The sequence below is a fragment of the Centroberyx gerrardi genome, chromosome 3, assembly GCF_048128805.1.
Source record: "Centroberyx gerrardi isolate f3 chromosome 3, fCenGer3.hap1.cur.20231027, whole genome shotgun sequence".
Taxonomy (NCBI): domain Eukaryota; kingdom Metazoa; phylum Chordata; class Actinopteri; order Beryciformes; family Berycidae; genus Centroberyx; species Centroberyx gerrardi.
In genome coordinates, this window is record NC_135999.1 from 18863586 (window position 1) to 18881860 (window position 18275).

General features: G+C 43.9%; 1 protein-coding gene across 1 annotated transcript in view; it reads left to right on the forward strand.

The window, feature by feature from the left end:
- The window catches only part of pkd1a (polycystic kidney disease 1a), a 69246-nt gene that overhangs the window by 15889 nt on the left and 35082 nt on the right, over positions 1 to 18275 (forward strand). Inside the window, exons 4-18 of the mRNA XM_071915276.2 lie at positions 125 to 196; positions 1021 to 1184; positions 1900 to 2150; positions 3010 to 3270; positions 3409 to 3577; positions 4947 to 5124; positions 8034 to 8248; positions 10645 to 10766; positions 10872 to 11022; positions 12399 to 12664; positions 13761 to 14147; positions 14649 to 15131; positions 15832 to 15963; positions 16802 to 16977; positions 17943 to 18073. Coding sequence (XP_071771377.2) covers positions 125 to 196; positions 1021 to 1184; positions 1900 to 2150; positions 3010 to 3270; positions 3409 to 3577; positions 4947 to 5124; positions 8034 to 8248; positions 10645 to 10766; positions 10872 to 11022; positions 12399 to 12664; positions 13761 to 14147; positions 14649 to 15131; positions 15832 to 15963; positions 16802 to 16977; positions 17943 to 18073 — 3158 coding nt within the window. The remainder of the gene's footprint in view (positions 1 to 124; positions 197 to 1020; positions 1185 to 1899; positions 2151 to 3009; positions 3271 to 3408; positions 3578 to 4946; positions 5125 to 8033; positions 8249 to 10644; positions 10767 to 10871; positions 11023 to 12398; positions 12665 to 13760; positions 14148 to 14648; positions 15132 to 15831; positions 15964 to 16801; positions 16978 to 17942; positions 18074 to 18275) is intronic.

The following is an 18275-nucleotide window of genomic DNA, read 5'->3' on the forward strand; positions in this document are numbered from 1 at the left end:
ATTGACTTTGATTTCTTTAGTCACTGACAACCTTGCACCAGATAGATCTTGCCAAAAATGCTGATATTATACTGTCATTGCTTTAACGTCAACAGTGATGTGATGTCCTCTTTGTTTCCAACAGTGATTTGAGCAACAACCAAATCACCACCATAGAAGAAAGAATATGCGACAACCTATGCAATTTAACTCAAATGTAAGTAAACACAATTCATTGTTATGGAAATGTATCCGATCCATCTCTCCGTCTCTCTTTCTCACGTCTCTCTCCAAGAAATATAATATAAAAATTGAACAAATATTATATAAGATCTTGATTAGCCATGTCTTTATGAATGAGGCATGTCCTTACTCAGTAGACCTCATGCTCAGAAGCACACGTATGCACACACGTAGACACACACACCCATACACACACACACACACACACATCTGAACGATCAAGCACACTTAAGCAAGCAGATTTCCATTTACCTCGCCTACACACAAGATGCATAACGCTCTATTTCGGAGCGGAGTGGGAGTCGTGAGTAGTAATTATTCTTCACCGGGTCTTTTGATGTAAATCAAGTTTTCTCCGTATGTAGTCTGTAATTGAGTGAGGCTAAACAGTAGTCAGTAATAGACCGAGAGACAAGCCCTACATAATCTGATTGTCCCTTCTGTTCTCTCCCTCTTTCCTCCTTCCCTCTATCCTTCAATCCCATCACCCCCTCACCCCTCTTCTTCTTGCTCCACCTCCCCCCTCCTTCCCATTATCCTCCCCTCTTTCTTCCCCTTCATTTCTCCTCATACCTGTCCTGTCCCTTCACCTCCTCTCCTTCTTTCCATCCCTCACAACCCCGCCTGCTTCTCCTCCTGCCCCCTTCTCTCCCTTCCTAACACATAGCATTCATCATTTAGTTTAGCTTGCATTCAGACAGCGTTACAGTGCCATCAGTTTGTCAATTTTCAGCACTGTGTCCCGCTCTAGCTGTTGCCGAACCGGTTACTTCACTGCTCTCCCCCTCTCTGCTCCAGCGACCTGAGCAGTAACCCCTATGAGTGTGACTGTAAGCTCTTCCGGCTGGTCAGCTGGCTGCAGGAGAAAGGTGTGCGGGTTCGACGGCCGGACGCCATGCTCTGCCACCACCCGCCCGACCTCCGCCACCAGCCCCTGCTCAACGTCAGCCTGCTCACCTGTGGTACGAAACACATGCGCACAGACAAACAGACACAGAGACACACACACACATACAGTATATACGCATGCATGCTATAGTACAGTGGTTCTCACACTGGGGGCGGGACCCCCCAGGGGGTCACAAGATAATTTTGGGGGGTTGGAGATGGTTTATAGGATAGGAAAGAAACATATTTCTACAATACAAATTTATTATCTTGTGTAATTTTTCAGATTTCAGATCAAATTTTTGCTTTTTTCTTGTGAAATATTTTACAGTCTCTAAGTTACTCTGATGATCAAATGAAAGGGGAAAATAATTTTTTGGTTGTTTACCAATCCACAAATGCAGCCTCTCACGGGGGGTCGCAAGTAGGCATCGCTTTTTTTTAAGGGGTCGTGAGGCAAAAGGTTTGAGAACCACTGCTCTAGTAAACAATCACACACTAATACACTCAACATTAATATGGGATATTGGTTCCCAGATTATTCGGGAGAAGGAATTTCAAAAGCGCTTCTCAAAATGCTGTAATTCATATTGTGCTGAATAAAATACAGAGGGTCAATATTTAAACAGGGTAAAAAATCAATATTTAAACTGGGTAAAAATCACAAAACCAGTCTGTGCAATGGACTACAAAATTAGCTTTGGGTCACAAAAGAATTTTTGGGGGAAAATGTGGGTGTTTCAGTTACAGTGTGCAGACTCGGTCAAGCATCGTCTCGTTCTCCCTCAGGTCTGAACTACGCGGCCTGTCTGGAGGACAGCAGCAGCGGAGGAGGGGGGCGGAGCGAGCTGGTCATCTTCTCCTCCTCCACGCCGGGGAACTTCACGCGGGAGCAGTGCAACAGCGTGTGTTTTGCCGCGTCGCACCGCTACGGGGGCTTGGGGGCGCGGCGCGAGTGTCTCTGCAGCACCAACTCCGAGCCCAACTTCATCAGCGAGTCTCAGTGTTCCGCCGCCTGCACCAACCCCCATGTGATGAAGGTATGACAACACACTCCGCTCTGAGACCTCCATACCCAGGGGTGTATAATAAACACCTTATTATCTACCAGTGTTCACTCCATTTACTACATTTTGTTACTCAAGAAGTCAGTCATCTGCCATTTACACCAACAATCACTTCATAAAGTTACGGTGAAGCATTTACATACATCAGAAAGAACAGTTCCAAATGGCTATCTCCTCTAGTGTAGTTTCCTTCTCTTCCCTTTTCTCTTCTTTTTGTAAACACAGTATTCAGGATTTCCTCTAAACCTTCCTGTAACACCCCAACAACTTCCTGGTGTGGCTTGAATGACTTCCCTTCATCCTTAGATCCAGCTCCCTGAGGACTGTTGTTCAGAAGAATCCTCTAGCAGCAGAATTTGTTAGTCGAGAAAATCGCCGTCTGGTTGTGTTATAGTTCACAATACTTCTGAATATTTGTGCTTATTGACAGCAAAATTCCTCTTCCTCGCAGGGTTCCCTCAGTGTGTTATGAGTGCTAGTATAGTCTTGTTTATTTATGCATATATAGCCCTTTATCACATTACATACCATCATATACATGTCATATACCATACTACATTGTTTACTACATCATGTACATACTATAGATCATATACTAGATCAGTGATTCTCAACCTTTTTCATATCAAGGACCCCTAATTCAGTCCACATTAGATAGAGATTTTCTCTCTCGGATCCAAATCTGAGAATTTTTTTTATTGCTATATGACTCTGTCCAGACTTCCATGACTATCTGTATTGTAGGTAGAGAGATAACAGCGAAACTATGATCAAAATAGTCATTCTTGTACATTCTCTAATTGTCTACCTCTGATCTCATTGGCTGTAACAGGAATGCGGCTGGACTCTGGCCCATGACGTGTTTGCGGTGGACTTCTCTGTGTCGCTGAAGCCCCTCCCACTGCTAAGTGTCCACGACCACATCCGCTTCTCCGCCGCCTCCTCGGTCACTCCGGTGACGCTGTCCTGGGACTTTGGCGACCTTTCATCCCGGGTCAACAGCACGGAGACAGAGGTCACCACGGCAACGCACAAGTACGGGCTTCCTGGGCAGTATGCAGTCAGTGTGATGGCCTGGGCCGGACACAAGGAGGTGAGACTGAAAAAGGGAGATTAAGTTGAAGTTCCATTATCTTACTTAAAAAACTAGGCAAGTAATGGTAAATTGAATACACTTTTCTACTTGTTCAGTGTTGTACAGGCAGTTTGATTTATATTTGCATGTGTCCAGGTCACTGTGCGTGGGGAGGTGACCGTGACGCTGCCTCCCAAACTGGAGCTGCACTGTCCACCTCTGGCTGTAGCCAATCAGAGTCTAGTGTTCAGGCTGGTCAGCAGGGGCGCTGTGGGCGTGGCTGTAGACTGGAGGATCACCAAGGACGGCATCCAGGCTGCCAAAGGTAAGATACAAACACACGCACACACACACAAATAGACACTTACGGTGCTTCTACACTGCGAGCAACACGATCAATAAGTCACCGGTAGTCTGTTCATATAGAGCAACTGGGGAAACTCAGCCGATGTGCCGATGATCAACAAGCTTGCCGGCTGAGAACTTTTCACAGTCAATACCCGATTCGATTTCCTTGCTTCCTTGTTTCTCTACGGATGTGATCTTACTTCTTGAACAATACTTTCACCTGGCAAGGGCAAAATGGAGTTTATTACAGCCATTCAATGTTTCCCAGTTCTTCACAACAATTTGAACAAAGAAGAAAAACAGAGAGTGCTACAAAAATGGTGCACACTGCCAAAAAGGTACTCTTTGGTTTGGAGTGTGCAACTGAATGAAACAAAAAAGTCCAAGGCACTCTTGTTTGAAGAATTCAGCCCATGAAATAAAGGCTTTTTTAAATTAAATAAGAGTGCCTTGAACTTTTGTTATATTCTTTACAACTTTTATTTGAAAGACTACAGGAATAAACGTCTCAAAAGCATTGCTTGCAGATGCATCCATCATCATTGAGGTTGATACTCTGAAGTAATTTTTAGTAGTAGTTTTTTCTGTTTACTCTCAATTAATGCTACCTAATTAGCGCTTGCTAGTTAGCTATGTCAGCTCATCAAAACAATATAAGGTTATGAAAGGCAATACCAAAGCAGTGAAAAATACACGATTGGCTCTTTCTTATTCCCAGTGAAAGCCTATTAAGTTTTCTCTCCTGTATTGACTCTTTTAATTGAATCTTTTATCGTTGTGTGTGATCTGTACATCAGGTTATTTCTTTGAGAAATAGCAGCCATTCTACAAAGCGACAAATGAAGTGTCAGAGGAAAGGGAGCAATGCAATAGGCAAGGGAATTAAACTATGTGACATGCTCAAGGACAAAGTGGGAATATGAAAGACAAGAAATGTCCCATCAGGTTCTGTCTGATTGTCTGGGCTGGATAGCTAGAGTGTGTGTGTGTGTGTGTGTGTGTGTGTGTGTGTGTGTGTGTGTGTGTGTGTGTGTGTGTGCAAAGTCACACCATCCACAATGGCTTCAATCACTGTTATCTTCTTTTTCTGTTTCTCGCCTTTTCTTGTCTGTCTCCTCAGCCTGTCAGAAACTCACACTCAAATCATTATTCAAGGGGATTTTAAAAACTGAACCATGTGGATACAATGCTTTGTCTGCTTCTTTGTACAGTATATATACAGTATACTGTATACTGTATACAGTATATGCAAGATTTAATGGTCAAATAATGATTTTATCGTTCCATTTATGCAGTTGTGACTTCAAATGATAAGAGAAATTAAGTGACTGTCTGTCCTCCGCCAGCCTCCCCGTACTGTCCGAGGGACGGGGTGTACCACGCCGAGTCCTCACGCTGTTTCCAGATCGTTCCGGGGGAGTTTGGCTGGACCGAGGCTCGACGGCAATGTTCTGACCGCGGTGGGGATCTGGCAATAGTCAGGACCGACACGCTGCGCAACCTGCTGGCACATAAAGTCACACAGTGAGTGCATTTGTGTCTGTATGGGGTGTGGAAATGGGGCCTAAGCATCTGTGTGTGTGTGTGTGTGTGTGTGTGTGTGTGTGGGTGCGTGTGTGTGTGTGTGTGTTGTGAGGTCAGTTCTCAAAGAGGGACAACACTATTTTCAGTAAGGAAAACATGAAGAAAAGTGAGCACATCAATCAGAAATATTTATTTCAGTTGCTGGAACTATATTTTGTAAGCATTTATTTTAGTACATGGCATTTTGTATTCAAGCACAAGTGTACTAGTATTATTATCATTATTTTGTACTGTGTGCTTTCAGTACTTTCCCAGAGATATTAATACATTAGCCATTGAAAAGTAAAGTTAACTGTTATCTAATTTTCTTGTTGATGTACACCTTAGATGTCTTAGATTTCTTTGTGTGTCATATCAATAAATGTGCACAGGCCCTGCAGGCACTTGCCAAGTGCAGCTTACTCACTAGCACTGCTACCAGATGCTTTGTGCCTGTTTGCATGACAAAGTTAATAATTCTTACCATTTTACAGTCTGTTTACAGCAGAGATAGCCAAGCAAATATAAGCCGACATGGTTAACATCATGACAGATTAACAAAAAAATTCAAAGCAGATGTTAAGATTTGGTTTACTGACGATCACAAAATACACGGTTTGGATGGGAATCTACAAGAAGAGGTGCACCGTCCTCCTGTCTGTGTGAATCTTTAGGCTTATTTGGCAAAATGTGATTCTGCTTGTGTTTGTGTTTGCATGCATGTGCACAATACAGCGTATGTACTGTTTCAGGGCAGTAAAAAACTGCTAATTCAGCACACATTTGCCTGCTGACAGCTTCGTACACACACTCACTTATTGTTTACTGTTCATGAACTTCATGCCATGAAGCTTACCACACTGATAAATTTCTTTTAGTTTTATTTTTTCCTCTGTTCTTGTCCTCTAGTCACCCTTCTCTGATTTTTCAGTGTGTTTTTTTTTGTCTGTTTGTTTTTTGTTTTGTTATGTGTTTCATTTCTCCACTGGCTGCATACGAAACAAAAACTGTTTTTTCTCCATAATTGTATTCAGATGTGAACAGGCTATGATGACGGGCTCAGACACTTTTAGAGAAAAGGTGCCCTGCATAGAGTGGTACTTACACATTTCAGAACCACTGTTATGTAGGGCTGATGCACAGTACATGGACATCATGTAAGCCCTAGCTTGGCCCAGTTGTGATAAAAAAAAAGAAGTTGTTGGCCTCCAATATTTGGTCTTTAGGTCGGAGAGGGTCGCAAAAACACATCTGTAAAAGCACAGCTGCATTGTAACCTTAACACCCTGGGAGGAGGAGTCCATAGTTCATGGTATGTGTGTGTGTGTGTGTGTGTGTGTGTGTGTGTGTGTGTGTCTTGTCTTCCTGACCCACACCCATCATTAATCCGAGGGCAGAGGCCCTGCTCTCGTAGACCAAAGTGAATGAGAGAATGAAAAAAAGGAGCCAGTCACCCCCCCCTCGCCCCTCAACCTGCTGCAGATGGAGTTTATCCCCGCTCTCCTCCTCCTCTCTTGTCTGCCTCCACCCCCTCATTCTTACATAAGGACCCCCATTTTTATCGCTTTCCGCTTTTTTGGCACAAAGAGACGACCCGTTTTTCTCTTCCCTCGCTGCTTGTATTTTTTCACCCCTCTCCACTATTTCAGACGTAGTTTTCACAGATGTGGATACTCAGCCGGGGCAGAGCAGCATGAAAATAACAAGCCGGGGAGAGAAGTCATTTTTACGTGGGTGGTGAATTTTAGACACGTCTGAAAACAGCTAAGCCAGCGTCACACAAGATGTCTAAAATGTTTGATGTTGGCCTGTTTCGCACCCTCTCGCAAAAATGCGATCTGTCTTTAGATCATTTAAAAGTGAGTCACACAGCGATTCTGCTTTTGAGACCATTTTGATCCCTGTTTTCAGTGCATGAAAGTGAGAAAAATGGAAGCAGGGAAAAGGATGCAGTCTATTACAAGACTCTTGGAATGAAAGTCCAATTTATCCGTTACAATCATAGAGATGTATTCAATATCTCAGTAAAAAGCTGATCCGCACAACAGCATACTGCTCCAGGACATTTATTCACTAACAGTGCACAATGTTTCGGTGTGGCGATTGCATTGACCCATGACCTACAGTATGTATGTATAAAGTATTAAGTATAAAGTATTGATCACATAGCCAGGATCTGACATCACTCTATATAGACTCTGTATAGAATACTTATTCCATAAAGATTCTATACACCACATAGTCGCAGTACAAATATACAATGCGTCCAAATACATCCAACCCAATCATAGTGTCAGAAAAGGGGGGGGGGGGAAAGGGTTAATGTAGTAAAATAAATAGTAATGATAAAATGAAGTAGTAATGGAAAGTAACATCTCTTCTGTAACATCCCATTGGGTCTCCGTTGAAGCCCATTATAGTGCTCTCGGTACTCTGCAATCATTGATCATTGAAGCCTCTTGTTAACTTAATTTAGCTTATTGAGACCTATATGGATTTAAGTCTAGATTTTCTGTATAATGGTACATCTCATTCCTAGCCTGACAGTGCTGTAGCACCTGCACAAACACACTCCCTTGACAAATACACACAGACATTGACTTCCATCTCCTCATTTTCTAGGAGCACATGCTGTATGTAATCTGTTATATAACATCAGGTACCTTTACCCTTGGCCTGGATGTTCCTTCATAATTACATGTGGGATATTTCTTTTGATATATTCAGTAAGATGTGTGCACAAGCGTGTTTGTGTGTCAGTTTCTAGCTGCGGGGGCAATTTTCCAGCAGTCAAGGGTCACCGCCACTAAATGTCAAGGAAGCACCGCGCTAATCTGTGTGTTGCGTGTCCCTTCCTGCTCGTGCTCCAGGGAGCGAGGTGTGTGGCTGGGCCTGAGCGATGTGGACTCTCCCGGCACGCTGCGCTGGGTGAACGGCTCCGAGGCACGGGAGCGTGAGGAAGGCCAGGCGCCCCGCTCCCCGCTCTTCCCCGGCAACGTGTGCGTGTCCCTCAACCAGGACGCCCAGACCAGCTCACATCTGTGCAGCGCCTTGCGGGCCTTTGTCTGCCAGTACAGCCCCCAAGGTAGGCTCCATACACACACACACACACACACACACACACACACTATCTCAATATAATGCCTGAAATAAAATGAATACTGAGATCCACGTTCACTTTTGAATCAGAATCAGATTTATTTTCGGCATGTACATTTTCACATACTAGGAGTTTGACTTGGTGAGGTTGGTGCAGTGCAATGTACAAGTGTTTAGACAGACAAACAAGCAGCAATCAAGCTTTACAAATAGAATTTAAATATCAAACATCAGAGAAGAGATTCCTAAAAATATATACAGTATATACAATATGTGTGGTGACTAAGTGGGTCATTCAGGGGCTTTTTACAAGGGCTTGCATTTAGTGTTCTGACCAAAGTACCAAAAATGAATAAATAGTGTCACTATACAGGGAATACAAATACGATAGATAGATGATAGATAGATAGATAGATAGATAGATAGATAGATAGATAGATATGTGTTCACTTGCAGAATTTTCATCTTATTCACAAAGAAATTTATGCAAATCAAGTTGTGGCATAATCAAGCCCTTGAAAAGAACAAGCAAATAGCCTCCTTCATCACCAGTTGGAAGCGCAAATTGCATGCTTCAGTTTTAGATTAATCCACCAAAGCTGGCATCCTTGCTCCCTAAAAGTGCCATTTATTATTATAGTGCTCTTGACATTAATTTAAATTGCTCCTTCCGTAATACGCATCCTGAGATTGCCCTCCATCTTTCTGGGCATTGTTCTTATGTTAGAATATTATGGCAAGGCATCTCAAGATTTTTAATTGATAGTGTTTGTTAGGATTTTTTTCATATTTTGGCAGAATGTGCCGTTCAGCTTCACAGATTATGACAGAAAGGAATGGGAACAATCCTATGTGATAAATGAAATAGCTATGTTTGCCAAATGTCATATTCATAAATGTAAGTGTCCCCATAAATCTCCTTTATTTCTTGTGTTTGTCAAGGAGTAGAACCAGTACATAAGATTAATTCAAACGTCAAACAAGAAAGTTGTGAAAACTGTAGAAATATGCAAACAGCTATAATTCATTTTGTGTTTATTTGTGGCGGGTAGATCTATATACTTGGTGTTTAGTTTTGATATATGGATTCTTTTGTATACATACTGGTTGTGTATACTTGTAAACCGTTTTTTGCATTAATAAAAGATGGAGCACTCTCTGATCCGATCTGAGATTCTAGGACAGAAAACTCTCTCCCTTGCTTACCTGACTGCTGACAAAGCCTGCATCTTGCAGCGATAATAGCTGCCATTCTGCCAAGTCTTTATGCCTCCTTTCAAAAGATCTTATATGCAGTACAATAATTTGGAGGAGTAGGTGTTGCAAAACGTCACAGAATTGGGCACAGTCTTGATTTGCCTGGCCTCACCGCCAAATAGATATTATGTGATGCGATTTACATATAATTTACATATGCATGAGCATGACAGGCACAAAGAGGCTTTATTTTTTGACCAGCACCATTAGGTTTGCATTCCACTCATTGCACACAGTTAGTGAATAGCATGGCTTTCTGATTTGGTCATTTTTTGCATTCTTCCCTGCACAAGCCTTTCATGAATCTGGGCCTGAGTCTCTTATATGCTGTAAGAAATCAGGATGTAACACCTCATCTAACTCAAACACTGGCGGCTTTCAACAGCCAAGACTGGGTGTATACACATCTCAAGGTGGAGGGCTCAAAAGTTCAGCTGGGTGGTTCAGGCCAGTTTGTGCTGAATTCCTTATAGGCTCCCTAAACCCCCCCTTCTCAAAAATGAACTGCAATTCAGTGTCATCAGGCAGAGGCCGTCCATAGCCTGTAATGACTGACATCATTATATTCTTGTAATTAGTGTTTTAATTAATCTCATCAGAGGCCACAATAAGCTGATTGATAGCTTATGTGTCTGTCTGTCTGTCTGACTGTCTGTCTATCTGTGCCTCTTTGGTTGTGTCTGTCTTGTGTGTGTGTGTGTGTGTGTGTGTGTGTGTGTGTGTGTGTGTGTGTGTGTGTGTGTGTGTGCGTGTCAGACTGCAGTCAGCAGGGAAATATTGCAGTGGAGTGCTCTTTCTTTAGTAGTTTTAATAGTAGTTTTATTTGGTCTGTGTCTGTCTTGGGGGCTTTGTTCTCGCTTTCTCTCTCTCTCTCTCTCTCTCTCTTTGTCTCTCTGTCTTTCCATCCTTGATAAGTGCTGTTGTGGACAACGCAATTTGCTTCCCTGGGGACTGCAGTTATCTTGTAAAAGCAACTCACTCCATCACTGCGTACGTTTCCCTTGATAAAACTGTCTCCACCTCCCCTCCCCTCTCTCCTCTTCTCAAAATCCCTCAATCCTCATCCTCCTCCTTCACCTTAACTCCATTCTCCGCGCTCCACCCACCGTGTTTCTGTCTCTGCAGTGCGTGTTCCCGATGCTGGGGTCTACATGGTGGGCCTGGCTGTGTTTCCCTCCCACAGCGCTCTCTACCGCCCCCCCGTCGCTCCGCTCTCTGCCCCACAAACACCCGGCAGTGGCGTAGAGGTGAGGAGGAGTCTCAGCTCTTTCATTTATTCACGTTTCTCTCTACCCAAACCGTCCACCATCTAACTCTCTCTCTTTTTCCCCCCTCTTTGTCTTTGCACTCAGGTGCTGTTGTTCCCAGCGTTGAGCTTTGTTCAGGCGGGTCGTCTGTCCTCCCTGGAGTTTGTCACTCAGGAGCTTAGTTCACAAATCCACGTTCGATTCCAGACCTACAGACCCCACTGTCACCACCCCGGCCTGCACCTGCTGCTACCTGGTGAGTGTCTCTCTCTCTCTCTCTCTCTCACACACACACACACACATACACACACACACACACGTATAAACCTGCCTATGAGCTGAACTTACCTCGACCTGTACTGACACACACACAGTTGACACATACAAACATACACACGAACATATTGAGTATCAGCAGGTGGTAAAAAAACTGAAACGCCACCTGCGCCACATCTCCAGACAGACACACACACACACAGACCAGCCTTCACCAGGGTTGTTAGGGAGGTGAAAAGAAGAGAAAAGTTTGAATGGAGATAGAAACTAGGACAGAGCAGGAGGGGAGGGAGGGAAAACGCCAGAGCAAACAAGGTCACTTCCCCTCTGAACACCCCGGCTTCCTGTCCTTGCCTGAGATTTCCAGAGGATGAAAAACCAGACAGACATGCGCACAATCCTCAGCCAGATGACACACATCTGCAACACTGCGCGGCACAAGGCACAGTGGACTGAGTTGCTTTCTATGTTGGTTTTTTTTGTACATCTCCATAGGGATCTAGCAGCAAAAATGTGAGATAAAGGAACAGAGAGAGGGAGCACAAGAAAGATGTAAAAAAAAAAAAAAAAAAAAAGAGAGAAAACCACAGAGAGAGGGATAGTTTGTGAGAGACAAAGGAACACATTTTTGTGAAATTTACTTGGAGTTGATGCAGAATTTCTGCATGCAGCAGTGGAGCAGTGGTAGAAGAAGAGAAGTGAGAGCAATCAAAGAGTTTGTTAATGTAACTGGAAAGGATAATGTATATTGACATTATTAATTACGCAGAGAGCGAGTCTAGCCGACCCTACTGGGAGAAGAACATCAGCACAGCACACTGGCTGGTTTCCCAGTACAAACACACACACACACATACACATTTCTCTCACATGCACATCCCGCAGTGTAGACTTTTTGGCTTGTCTTAGAGATTCCAGAAATTTTCAATTTCAGCTCTTTGATCAAATAATGAATCACTCCACCAGTTCGTTCCCTCTCTCCCCTAATCCCGGGCATTCTTGTCCGTTTTGTTCCATTTTGCTTGTTGAATAAAAAAGTGAAAGGCATAGTGCACACACACATTGACAAAAAAAAAAAGCTCAAGATACTGCTAATTTTCTCTTTCTGGTATTTTTTCACTTGCACCTTGAAGTTTGTCAGTTGTCAATTTATTTCCCCCTCAGAGGAAATTTGCTATTTAAAAGAAGAAATGAATGAATAGGAATATATGAATAGATTGAATGTAATTCTATTATTTAATTCTGTGCACACATTCACACAACCCCCTTTCTCATCCATACCCCCCCCCCCCCCCACACACACACACACACACACACACACACACACACACACACACCCATCCGTCTGTCTCCTAGGTTGTGGAGGTCCAGTGTGTGCTCCAGTGGCTGTGTGTGTGCCCAGTGACGCCAGGCTCCAGTCACCCCCCTCTTCGTGCCCCCCACTGCAGCAGTGGTGCCCGTTCCAGGGCCGCTGCCTGGCCCTCTCTAGCCCCTGCCAGCCATCCTCCTGTCCTAACTGTACCCAGGCACACCGCCTGCCCCCTGGGGTGCTGAGGCCCAGGTACACCCTACTGAATGAGGTGCCCTTCACCCTACCTTCAGGACCCGCTGCACACATACTGGTGAGAGAATATACTTTGAGGTCCAAAATTATTTCATCAAGGACACAGTTTTTTGTGCTTTTAGTGCACATCCAAAGAGCTTTTTTGCTCTTTGGATGTGAAACAACCCAGGAACAGAGAGGTGTAGACTGCCAGCTTTAATTTGATGGCTTTTACAGCCAGATTGGATGAACAGTTAAAGAATTATTGCCATTTCACTGCCACAAAAGCAGAGACAGAATAAGTTTCTATTCAATAAAGTAGTCATTTTTTCATTTGTAGACCAATTTTTTTACATTTTTAACACAATGGCCTCTAGACATCTGTATCTGCCTCGAACTTACTCTGAGGGAGTTGGATACAAGGTTGGATGAACGAGTATGAAAAACAAGTCAGACATATCAAACCCGCTTCATCTTGCTCTTGCTACATAGTTTTAAGATATGCAGCCCCTACTAATCTGTCTGCTGAACTTCTGTGGGGAATTTAATAGTGAGAAACAACTGCTAAAGTCAGTTATACCTATCATGAAGTTCTAATGCAGGAGCATGATGTTTTGAACCTGGTTTAATAACTCAGACCCTTGTTTACTTTTAGTCATTTAGCCAACAGTGTACTCTATCATGCCTCAGAGTACATTAGAGTCAGATGTAGTCTACAACTGGATCCACAGAGATACACTGAACTGTAAAAAGGCTGCAAAGAGGCAACAGGATATTGAGTCTGGTGATGTTAATGGGATGCAGACCTCTATAGGTCATTGGATCATTTCATATCCATAGTTGTGCAGCCGAAACACTGAAAACATCACTGTCCAAATAAATTCAGCGCTCACTGTATATTGTGATACAGAAGTGAACATAAACACACAGTTATATACAGTACCTACTCTGTGCTTCTTCTAATGTACCTAAATATGGTTTGCAGACATATTAAATAAAGTTTTACTATATGTCTAGTAAATAATATGTATATTTATGATGGTTTCAAATCCAGCTCTCACTCTCAGAACTTGGTCTGGCTTTACCTTACCTCAGTGCCAACCAAAGTAATAAGAAAACTCAAAGTTTACTTCTACACATGCTATACATCCACCCTCCTTATCCCTCTCTCTCAGGTGCGAGAACAGTTGGAGGACCTCCTGGTTTCCCCTGGTGATGTCATCGCCCTGCAGCACGACGCTGGCCCCGCCTCCCTCCTCCGCTGCCACACCTCCCCACACTCACAGTGGCGACAACCTGTTTTAGCCCTCAACCAATCAGAGTGGTTCTGGGCCAGCAACGCCAGCCAGTCGACCGACGGCTCAGCCGACCATGACACTGACGCTGACCCTGTCCCCGACCCGGAGCTCGACGTGGAGGCGCTGGTGGAGGATGGCGAGGGAGGCTGGCTGGGGGAAGTGGTCTGCCCCGTCAGGGTGCTCTACGTGGGACAGAGTGAGACCCAGCTGCAGGGACCCCAGCTGTCAGCTGGTCTACCACAGCCAGGACTCTACAACCTGCTGGTCAGGCTCTTTGCTAAGTCATTAAGCGTGTATCATATCCCAGCATGCATTTGACAGATGGCGACGTGCAGGAGGATATGTGCAACCCTTTAGGTTTACATGACGTGCTGGTTCAACGTCAAACCCAAACAAGCACAAAAGTTTATATGATATTATGGCACGGTAAAATTTCATATTGGAAACTGTTTTGAACAGATATTAGAAAGATGTTTATGATTTCGCAAAACGATGCAGTTAGCAGCTTTGGGACTTAGTGTTATCTGTGCAATATGTCTAAGTCTTGAATTGACATACATAGGAGTTTACATTTGAATGTGTGTAGCTTCGGACGTCATCTCAAATTTCATTTTGGCACTATTTTTACCCAGGTTTTCAACGTTATGTAGGCCATCAACATCTCTTCAATGTAATGTTTGCTGGGATAAATCATCTTTTTTTACCGACATTAATTATCCTGATGAACATAGTGATGGACATAAAATTAACTTTGATATATTGCAGGTGACTTCTGTTGAGCCATCCTACCCAGTCTCAGCATCATGCCCGGTGCGGGTGGTGCCACCTCTGGGCTTGACGGTCCTCCACCCCCCTTCCCAGAATGGAACCCTCTACCTGCAGCCCAACGACACCCGGCTGCTGCTCCGTGTCCAGTCTCGCTACATAACTATGGTGTCTCGGCGTGGCAGTAACCGCAGCGTGATCTTCCAGTCCGCCTGCCCCCCAGAATTCTCCTCCAGCCCGGGGCTCTGTCAGCCCGGGCCAAGCCCAGGGTCGGGGGTGGAGGCCGCGGAGCCCAGCCTGTTTGCAGTGCTGGATCTAAGGCTGGGGGTGGAGGAGCGGAGAGGCCCGGTGCAGGTGGAGCTGGAGGCGCACAGCAATGTGACGGAGGCCAGCCTGACTGTGGTCGTCCGTCTGGAAGAGCCGCTCAGAGGCCTGATGGTGCAGCCACACCCTACACACAGGGTGCTGATGGAGTCAGTCGTGGTGAGTGTGTGTGTGTGTGTGTGTGTGTACTTAACCGGTATAGGGTGGTTGTATTAATGAGACTATATGTTTGATACTATGCATACTGTACTGTATACATTAGGGTTGTCGCGGTGGGCGGTGTTACCGGTGTTATTAGCCCCACACCGGGAATACCGTTATTCCTATTTTGTAAAATAAAAACACATATTCAGAGCTTCCATGTTCAAGTTAGGATACTAAATGATAAATGGACATACTAAAAACATACTGTCACTTACCTAGTGACAGTAATGTGTCCACTACAATCCAATGGTAGCCTAAAGAAGGGCAATATGCCAGAATCTGCACTGCACTCACATTAACTCTGTGAGTGTTGAGCAGTGTTATAAATCTCTGATTAAAAACTGCTATGTTTACAAATGTGTTAATACAGTTTGGAGAGGAATTTTAAGTTTCACTTTCATTGTAGTGACGCTGACTTTGCTAGCGCTTAGACCCCCTAGTGGCGACAGGCGGTATAACCGGTATGGCCGGTGTTGAGGAGGGAAACAACACCGGTGTCAAAAGGCACCACTGTGACAACTCTAGTATACATACTTCCTTGCTATATCATCATCATCTTTGTATGTATGTGTGTATGTGTGTGTGTGTGTGTGTGTGTGTGTGTGTGTGTGTGTGTGTGTGTGTGTGTGTGTGTGGGTGGGTGTGCGTGTTTCAGAGCTACACAGCATCAGTGCAGGAAGGCTCCAATCCTACATTTAAGTGGACAGTGGATGACAAGCCTTACTTCACCTATTACAACACTGTTCTCAATGTCATCTACCAGAACGCTGCCGTCTACAAGCTCACAGTGAGTCTCTCTCACATTTTTAAATTCAATATGAGTCAAATTCTGGTCAGACTGGTCAATTTCTCTTTTCTGTTACCATTCATATATGGACTTTATTCAAATGTTATGTGACTGATTTGTTTCTGATGTATCACCCTGCCCAGCCTCTTAACAAGGTATACACAAACATTGACATAATTTCTTATGCAAGTTAAACCAACCAATTAGAATTAGAATTAGGCTTACTTTTATTTTTTCTAATAATGTGCTACAATGTTGTATTCCATAGCATTTATTGGTGTCCTGACAGTACCATACATTGCTAAAATAAATCAGAAACAAAACAGTATGAGTATCTGGCAAATGCAAATACAAAAATCTGACAGGAAATGAAAGTTGTACTGATGCCAGTTTGGTCAGTAAACACATGGAAAAGCTGCCCAACGAAACAACATGAAACATTTCAGCCTTTGAGACACAGAAATCAGCCATCTTTATTGGATTTTAGAGGGAAGGGTACCCATCGGTGTATTTTCTCTTAACTGCATAGAATACTCTGAAAGAAAGAAAGAAAAACTGTGGAGAAGCAAGGCAGAATAGTAGGAAAAAATCATGAGTCAGTTAGAATAGGTAGGCGCAACACTCCCTGCATTAAAATCACTTTTTTTTTTGCCTGGAAGTTAAAATATTAACATGGTCTGACTTAATGGTCAGAACAGGGAATGCAGTCAGTCCAATTTTAATGGAGGGCATGTTGATATTTTGGAAAATGTTAGGATTGCACCTCGAGTGTTGCATGAGGTCATAGTTTGACCGGTCAGTGCCTGTAGTCTTACCCGTTGTGTTGCATCTCCTCCAGGTCACAGCCATGAACCATGTCAGTAACCTAACAGAACATTTCAACGTGACGGTGGACCGGCTGCAGCCCATGGCCAACCTCACAGTAACGGGTGTGCCGGATGTGGTGACTCAGGGTTCGGCTCAGACCCTCACCGCCTCTGTGCTCCTGGACATGTCTGTGGCCGCCACCTTCCGGTATGAACAGGCCGCTGGCAGATGGGCAGGAGCATTGATTAGATTAGATTGGATTTAGATTAAACTTGAATGATTCCCATGGGTAAATCGGGTCCTTGCAGCAGTAGAGAACAGGATATAGCTAAGATCTACACAATAGAGTACTTAAGATAATACAATAAGTAATCACACCTACTGAACAGATTGAAAGAAAGTAATACGATAGATAGATAGATAGATAGATAGATAGATAGATAGATAGATAGATAGATAGATAGATAGATAGATAGAGCAGGACAGCTGTTTTTGTTTTTGTATTTTTCTGTGTCCCTCTTTCACTCCTTTTATTTTTATGTCTGTGTGAATATACGGTACATCTGTTTGTGTTTGAGTAGTCCTTTCTTCTTCCCTCTCGCTCTCTCTCTCTCTCTCTCTCTCTCTCTCTCTCTCTCTCTCTCTCTCTCTCTATTTCTCTTTCTATCTCTCTCTGTCTCTCTGTTTTCATCTTCATGTGCTCTGTAATAGCACTGCAGCAATCATATGCAGAGTCTTGGATTTATAACCGTGTGGTTAGAGCAGATTGCTGACAGGAATTTTCCCTTCTGCTCTGCTGTTTCCTCTCTCTCCCTCTTCTTTTTCTTTCACTCTCCCTCTTTCTCGTTCACTCTATCCCCTCCCTCCCTCTTTCACATTCCCACCCTCCAACTCTTGCTCCCTCTTTCGCTTAGTTTCCCTCTACTCTCACCATTCTTGGTCCAGGGAGGCTTCCTGAGTTTTGAGTTTCCACTTCTCCCTCTCCAAACCCTCTATTGCCTCGTCAAACAAGATTTCCACTTTCCAGCTAGTGATTGTGAGTGTGTGTGTGTATATGTGTGTCTCTGTGTGTGTGTGGATTGAAATGTATACTGGTTTCAATGCATCTATTCCAGCACCATTCCTCTTAAGGTAGTCCTTTAATGATTTTCCATTGTCTCTGTATGCTGCAGATGGTCTTTTGGTGATGGGGGTTATAAAGAGTTTGAATACAAGCCTCCCTACGCCCCGTCCCTCCTCTGCTCAGACTCCCCCAATCAGGTGCTCCTAAGCAACAACGTCACCTATGTCTACCCCCAGCCAGGTAACTTAATCCCTGTCTCCCTATACATCGCACCAGACTAGCGTACAATCATGAATAATGAAATAGCAGCCACTTCAGCCTGATGTTGCAGCAATTTATGTAATATTAGAATGTTATAGACCTGAGGGTAGATAGTGACATATGACTTATTTCTCCTCATTTTCTGTCTCCGCTGTCTATCTCCTCCCTCTCCCTGTCTTTC